The sequence below is a fragment of the Octopus bimaculoides genome, chromosome 28, assembly GCF_001194135.2.
Source record: "Octopus bimaculoides isolate UCB-OBI-ISO-001 chromosome 28, ASM119413v2, whole genome shotgun sequence".
Taxonomy (NCBI): Eukaryota; Metazoa; Mollusca; class Cephalopoda; order Octopoda; family Octopodidae; genus Octopus; species Octopus bimaculoides.
Window position 1 is genome coordinate 12,505,488 of NC_069008.1, and position 8,415 is coordinate 12,513,902.

Here is an 8,415-nt window from a genome sequence, read left to right on the forward strand (position 1 = left end):
AAGCCACTCATCATTGGCTCTCTTTCTGAAGTAGTCTTTCACAGCTGTTTGAACTTTTAATGATGCCAACCTTTTTTATTTACTTGAAGGGATATGGTTTAGTGTCAAATTTCTTTCTTCCTCTGAAAATTTAAAAACAAACACCCTCTTCTATAATTAAATGTATTTACATTGGAGAGGAGATATAACAGTAATAACAGCCTTCCCACACTGTTTTATATTAACACAACTGAACACTGTTGAGATAACTTCCCTCTGTGATAGTTTTAATAAAAGCAATTTCCTCCAGATTTTGAATTTGTTTCCTGTGTTTAAAACCAACATTGTTATATTTGGGAAGAATCAATTGGTGAAGCCTATAAACACACCGGTTATTGTTTGCCAATTCTTTTCATGTTTCAGTCGTTTGTCTGTGAACATGCTGGAACACCAACTTTGGGGATTTTAGTCGAACAAATCGACCCCAGGACTTATTCTTTGTAAGCCCAGTAATTATTTTATCAGGCTAATTTGCTGAACCACTAAGTTATGGAGACATAAGCACTATCAGTTGTCAGGCGATGGTGGTGGGGTCAAACAGATGCAAACACACGAATACATACACACACACATATATGATGGGCTTACAAAAATGAAGTCTTGGGATCGATTTCTTCAACTAAAAGCCCTTCAAACTGGTGCTCCAGTATGGCTGCAGTCAAATGACTGAAACAGGCAAAAGAATAACCAACAGCCAGTGTACTAGTAGTCTTTCTTCGTTATGACTCTTCCCAAAAGATATATATGTTCCATGTAATATATTTTGGGATGCAACAGATGATTGATCTATTTTTCACACTGTAGGTAAATAGTTAAGACATGTATTGTCAGAGCTCAGTGATTATACTGCTGTAGAATTAATGCATATAAAATAATATAAACTTGATTTTTTTTTCTTGAAGACGGAAATTTCATTTTTCTTTTTGTCAGGAAGATTTGGTTGCTCTTTCTAGCAACTCAAGCAACCAGGTAAAGGCTCTCTTGTTGTCTCATCTCATTCCTTTCGTCACCTGTTGTTTAGTCCCGAGTTGGATATGATTGAACAGATATGATCAAAGACGTCCCAACTGTGACCATTCCGTCTTTCTTCCCAAACATAATGGACTCTACGTGTATATCACAGGATAGAGATTTTTCTGTATATAAAAAAAAAGTTTGGCTATGTTTTCTAGCAGGTCATGCGACCACAGACAGGTTCCGTCGTTGGTCTGTCTCAGTAATAATTTTGTTGTAATTTTAGCCTCAAATCAACCCTGATACAGCAAACCTATGTTGCTATAAAAACATCTCTGGTTATTAAAGGGTTTTGTTAGGGAAGTGGATGCAGTTGTTCGCAAACAGCAGCAGTAATTTTCTCCAGCTGAATACATGTCATTGATTGGTTAAAATTACCCAAATACGACAACTTTAACATGAAATAACTTCTAAAATACAAAATTTTGTCAAAAACGTTAAGAGTAAACCCTGTTCTATGTGACGCATTCTACCAGTATCCGAAGTTTCAAAGTGTTTAGTTAAAAAAAACTTAATTGAAATCGGGAGGTTTGGCAGAGTTTAACCCAATTTGCAAATAAATAATTATTTTACTTAATTGACAACTAAGATTAATTAAAATGAATTAAATACCGTTGCTTTGAATACTTTATAGAACCTTAGAAGTTTTGTAGATATTTAGGGATTCCACATGTAGTTATGTAATTACTACTTTGAGACAATGAGGGAGTCTGATGAGCAAGACAAAAAAATTCTATCTTTGAAGTTTTGTAGACTTTTAGGGAGTCCAACACGTGAATACTTTGTGATAAGTTTTGTACGGGAGGTCGTTGGTCTTGTAATTATTCGACAACTTTCATGTATACACATACATACATATGTGTGTGTGTATAAATCATAGGTTAGTGCAAGAACAGATTTAATCACTCCAGATCTCCTTCAAAATTTAAAAAGACAGAGATTTCAATAGTGACAATCGAAGAGAGCTTCAATAGAAATGGAAGTACTGAGTGTCAGGTGACAAACTTACATCCTCTGCTCACTTGCAAATAAAACCAAGAACTAAACTATTTTGGTGTTCCAAAAAAAAAGAGAAGAAAACTAAATAAAAATAAGAATATAGTATTTTGATGTGAATCACTTTTGTGGAAATCTGTATATTATGTGGCTGTGGTGGTCATAATGTATTGTTTATAAGAATGTAATTAAATTTTGCCACGAAATACGATAGCGGGAAGACAGAAGAGGTATGTATATATATACATATATATATGTGTGTGTGTGTGTGTGTGTGTATATATATATATAAATAATCAGGAAATGGAGAAAAATTTAGATAAACAAACAAACAAATTGGACCACATCTGTAGATTATTTATTAATACAAAACATGACATAACATTTCTGTGACATAACAATTCTTACAGCCATTTCCACTTCCAATGTTAGTCGGTGCCTACGAAAGAATTACGAAAATAATGTTCTTCATTTTCATAGGATATTTGAACTAGTACATGGAGCAGTTCTATATTTAAGAGATGAGGAATTATTTACATTATTTACATTTGACGGATATTTGTCCTCATCTTGTTTGTTGTTAACACAATATTTTGGCTGATGTACCCTCCAGCCTTCATCAGATGTCTTAGGGAAATTTCGAACCTAAGGTATTTTTAGATATTATTATTATTCATGTCACTGCTTGGAATCGAACTCAGAATCTTCAGGTTAGTAGTTGGATATATTAAGGAGGAATGGCTTAATTAGTATAAGATGTAGGTAGCTGATATGGGTGGAGGTGGGACCTAAATTTGCGCCTAATTAAGTGAATGATCATCATCATCATCGTCATCGTTTAACATCCGCTTTCCATGCTAGCATGGGTTGGACGATTTGACTGAGGACTGGTGAACTGGATGGCTACACCAGGCTCCAATCTGATTTGGCAGAGTTTCTACAGCTGAATGCCCTTCCTAATGCCAACCACTCCGAGAGTGTAGTGGGTGCTTTTACGTGCCACCAGCACGAAGGCCAGTCAGGCGGTACTGGCAACAGCCATGCTCAAAATGGTGTTTTTTATGTGCCACCCACACAAGAGCCAGTCCAGGGGCACTGGCAACAATCTCGCTCGAAAGTCCTTACACATGCCGCGGGCACAAGTGCCAGAAAGGCGATGCTGGGCATAGGTGCCATCACAATTTCGCTTTCCCTTGCCCCAATAAGTCTTCGCAAGCTGCGTCTCATGTCCAATGTAGGAGACGATGTTGGCATGGGTGCCAGTCGTCGAATTTAACTCGATTTCGATTTCACTTGCCTCAATAGGTCTTCGCAAGTGGAGTTTGGTGTCGAGAAAATGATTTACCACAGATATCACAGTGATAAGTTTTCTCTCCTGTCTGAATACGTTTGTGTGTTTGTAAGCTAAAACTTACAGTGAATGCTTTACCACAGATATTGCACTGATATGGTCTCTCTCCTGTATGTAAATGCTTGTGTGCAGTTAAGCATTCAATTCAAGAGAATGATTTACTACTGATATCACAGATATGGCTTCTCACGTGTATGAATCCGTTTGTGAGAAGTTAAGGATGTATTTCTGGTGAAAGATTTACCACAAATGTCACACTGATATGGTTTCTCACCTGTATGAATACGGTGGTGTATCCTTAAGTGACTACTTCCAGTAAATGATTTACCACAGATATTACAGTGATATGGCTTCTCTCCTGTATGTATTCGCTTGTGTTTCGTTAAGTCATTACTTTGAGAGAATGATTTACCACAGATATTACAGCAATACGGCTTCTCTCCTGTATGAATTCGCTTGTGAGAATTCAAAGCACTACTTTCAGAGAATGATTTACCACAAATACCACAGTGATATGGCTTCTCTCCTGTATGTATACGTTGGTGAGATGTTAATGCACCACCGGCAGAGAATGATTTGCCACAGATATTACAGTAATATGGCTTCTCACCTGTATGAATCCGTTTGTGAGAAGTTAAGAAAGTATTTTGTGTGAAAGATTTACCACAAATACCACAATGATATGGCTTCTCTCCTGTATGAATACGCTTGTGTGTAGTTAGAGCAGAAGTCTGAGAGAATGATTTATTACAGATATCACAATGATATGGTTTCTCTCCCGTATGAATTCGCTTGTGAGAATTCAAAGCACTACAATTAGAGAATGATTTACCACAAATACCACAGTGATATGGTTTCTCTCCAGTGTGTATATGCTGGTGAGCTATTAAGCTACTACGTATAGAATATGATTTACCACAAGTATCACAGCAATATGGCTTTTCTCCAGTATGAATACGCTTGTGAGAAGTTAAGTAATGAAACTGAGAGAATGATTTATCACAAATATCACAGTGATATGGTGTTTCTCCTGTATGAATACGTTTGTGTGTAGTTAGAGCAGAAGTCTGAGAGAATGATTTACCACAGATATCACAGTGATATGGCTTCTCTCCTGTATGAATTCGCTTGTGAGAATTCAAAGCACTACAATTAAAGAATGATTTACCACAAACATCACAGTGATATGGCTTCTCTCCTGTATGTATACGTTGGTGAGCTATTAAGCTACTACGTATAGAATATGATTTACCACAAGTATCACAGCAATATGGCTTTTCTCCAGTATGAATACGCTTGTGAGAAGTTAAGTAATGAAACTGAGAGAATGATTTACCACAAATATCACAGTGATATGGCTTCTCTCCCGTATGAATACGTTTGTGTGTGGTTAAGCTTCCATTCTGAGAGAATGATTTACCACAAATATCACATTGATATGGCTTCTCTCCTGTATGAACACGTTCGTGAGATGTTAATTTACTATGTACAGAGAATGATTTACCACAGATATCACACTGATATGGCTTCTCTCCTGTATGAATATGCTTGTGAAAATATAAAGCACTCCCTCCAAAGAAAGACTTACCACAAACATCACAGTGATATGGCTTCTCTCCTGTATGAATACGTTTGTGTGTAGTTAACTGATCACTTTCACAGAATGATTTACCACAGATATCACAATGATATGGTTTCTCTCCTGTATGAGTACGTTTGTGTTTAGTTAGGTGTCCATTCTGAGAGAATGATTTGCCACAGATATCACATCCATATGGCTTCTCTCCTGTATGTACACGTTGGTGGGATGTTAAGTGACAATGTACAGAGAATGATTTCCCACAGATATCACAACAATATTGTTTCTTCCCTGTATGAATATGCTTATGTTTAAATCGGTTACCATTCTGGGAGAATGACTTTTCACAGATATTAAAGTCACATGATTGTTTTCCTGTATCTTTAGGCATGTCTTCAAGAAAAAATCAATTTAAGTTTTTGCAATATTTTATCCAAGTTTAATTATCACACAAACTCACTTTGTATACACTCCAGACTACGGCAGAAAGTTTGCTAATAATCTCAGTTCAGAGCAAATATGTCATTGGAATTTTACAATGAGTTCATAGAAACAGTGCTGGCTGTCTCTTCCATATAACATTTACATTCAGTCTTTAAATGATGGTATGTTTTGAAGGTGCATCTTCTGTTAGTCCAATATCATCTGTTATTCTGAAATAATGAAGAAACATCAGTTTAAAATATAGAGACTCATTGAAAATCAGAGATTTAATAGTGGAAAATTTATAACATTTCTATAGAGATTAATTGCATGAACAAATATTTACTTTAACAACTGAACATTTTAATTTACTAAAATTTAGGTAACCGAAGCTTACTCTAGAGCTACACCTTCATGTTTTGTTAACATTATATATATATATATATATATATATATATATATTAAACTACAAAATAGTAGACAATAACACTCTCTCTCCAAAATTATAATTGGACATGGTTATTCAGCCCCAGGTCAGCTTTGACTGGACAAACATGATTAAAGACATTCTATCCAAAAACATCATCATCACCATCATAGAACAGAGTGGCAAGTCTTGGATGGTTTGATGGGAGCTGGCAATCTGGAGTGCTGCACCATGTCCTAATTTGGTTGTTATGGCATAGTTTCTATGGCTGGATGCCTTCCTAATGCCAGCCACCTTATAGAGTGTACTAGGTGCTTTTCATGTGGTACCAACACAAGTGCCCTTTATGTGCTTTTGACATGGCACCAGAATTTGTGGCATAACACACCCTATCTTTCTCAGTAGCATTATATATCTAAGACTATGTTACAAATGGCTAACACTTTTTATGTGTTTCAATTAAATTTGAAAACTTATCAATTTACAGTGGTTTCACATAACAACTGTAACCTTTTAATTAATCAACAGCTAAATTCAGCAAAATATAAAATAATTTAAATTTTGTTTAAAGATCATAATAAAAAATGAATATACCACAAAATTTAAAAGTACAAGAATTGTGGAAATTACTGGATAATTACCATTTTGAAATTAATGCACATAAGACAGGCATACCATAAAGGTAAGACATATTGTCTATGAAAAAAAACTTGGAAATTAAATATCCAGTCATCCCATAACTAATGTCTGGATTCTACATTTTTCAATTTGTAAACACTTTAACACTTTTGTTAACGTCATTTCTAATCCACGTGCGTTTGTTTATGTTTCTGAACAAGATCGTCGCTTTCCGTAAAAGGGTTTTAGGGTTAGGATTACGGTTACGGCTAGAGTTAGGGACGAAATTCCCTAACCCTAACCCCAAAACCCTTTTACGGAAAGCGACGATCTTGTTTCCCTATCTGAAACGTATTTGTAGAAAATTTCACTTAATATCTCGGAAAGATAGCCAATATCTCTGTCTTTCACAAAGTCATGAGGAAACAAATGAGGTGGTTGTGGGGTCTTATCTATAGTTCTACCATAAAAGAAAAGAAAAAACATTCAATGGCTTATAATAATGCATTAAAACGGCGAGCTGGCAGAATCGTTAGCACGCCGGGCGAATGCTTAGCGGTATTTTGTCTGTCGTTATGTTCTGAGTTCAAACTCCGCCGAGGTCGACTTTGCCATTCATCCTTTCGGGGTCGATTAAATAAGTACCAGTTACGCACTGGTGTCAATCTAATCGACTTAAACCCTTTGTCTGTCCCCTCTATGTTTAGCCCTCTGTAGGCAATAAAGAAATAGAATAATGCATTAAGGCGGCGAGCTGGCAGAACCGTTAGCACACAAGGCAAAATGCTTAGTTGCACTTCGACCATCCTTGCGCTATGAGTTCAAATTCCACCGAGGATGAATTTACTTTTCATCCTTTCGAAGTCGATAAAATAAGTACCAGTTAGGCACTGAAATCGATGTAATCAACTTATTCACCAGCTTAATTGCTGGCCTTGTCACAAAATTTGAAACCAAATTATAATAGACTGATTCTAGTGTAATGCAAAATATTTCTCAAACTAAATCACACAACAAACTAACGTGGCAATGGTGGAGTCAGCAAAATAGGCTTCATAGCAAGAAATAGCAGCCAAATCACGCACAAATCAGGCACGTTTCACGGATAAAAGGTACGACAGATACAAAGAATCGATTCGTCAAAAACAAATGACTACAATATTAAAAGATGAAATATTTTCATTGTTTAATACTTACAGAAATGTTTTATAAAGGATAGTGTTGTTATAACTGTGTGTGTGGTAGTTATGAAATGTACTATAGGCGAATGTTTGCCCTATAACTGTGTAGAATCGTTGAAAAATGTATTATAACAGTGATAGACGAGGAATGTTTAATAAATGTTCATGATTATTGATTAAAGGGAATTCACTAAGCAGACAAAAATTTTGAAGTGAATGATAGAAATGGAAGCCAGTTTAGTGCGCATGCTAATTTGGGAACACAGATTTCGTGATAGGACGGTTTGACATCTATTTTTAGCATACAAGGGATCCACTTAGTGGTCTCTCCTCTTGTTTATTTCATCTTATTTTGCTGGAGAGCAAAAGATGTAGTTTTGTCACATGACACTTGACACTTCCGTTTCTGCTGCAGACATTTTCGGATGACGATATTGAAATTTGTCTTTTACCTTTCGAATATTTACAGTGATTAAATCTATTTTTGCTCTAACCATTCATTTATGGTCAAACTAAAGCGTTTGACCCGAGCTCAAAAATGAAAAAAAAATTACTGTAATAGGTGTAAAGCAACTTGCTGGGAATGAATATGAAAGAAAAAAATGCGCGCTCGCGAACGCGGGGGGGTGGCTCGGAACATTCACATCGTGAATGTGCCGAGACGCCTCACCGGAGCCAAGAAACAAAAGAAAAATAGTGTAATAGATGTAAAACGACTTGCTCTGAACGAATATGAAAAAAAAAAAAAATGCGCACTCACGAAAGGCGGGGTGGGGAGAGGACTTGG

At 36.1% G+C, this 8,415-nt stretch overlaps 2 protein-coding genes across 2 annotated transcripts in view; one reads left to right on the forward strand and one right to left on the reverse strand.

Moving 5' to 3' along the window:
• LOC106870873 (zinc finger protein 208) overlaps positions 1–8,415 on the forward strand; it is a 19,715-nt gene that overhangs the window by 5,015 nt on the left and 6,285 nt on the right. The window lies entirely within an intron of this gene.
• Positions 2,386–8,353, reverse strand: LOC106870871 (zinc finger protein 271). Its single transcript, XM_014917108.2, has 2 exons — positions 7,645–8,353; positions 2,386–5,632 (listed from the first exon to the last, which is right to left on the reverse strand). Exon 2 carries the CDS (start codon positions 5,368–5,370, stop codon positions 3,571–3,573), a length of 1,800 nt encoding a protein of 599 aa, XP_014772594.1. The 5' UTR covers positions 5,371–5,632; positions 7,645–8,353; the 3' UTR covers positions 2,386–3,570.

Bases quoted from the DNA above. Each gene is read 5' to 3' on its own strand.
- LOC106870871 (XM_014917108.2), bottom strand. From the start codon at position 5,370: ATGCCTAAAGATACAGGAAAACAATCATGTGACTTTAATATCTGTGAA.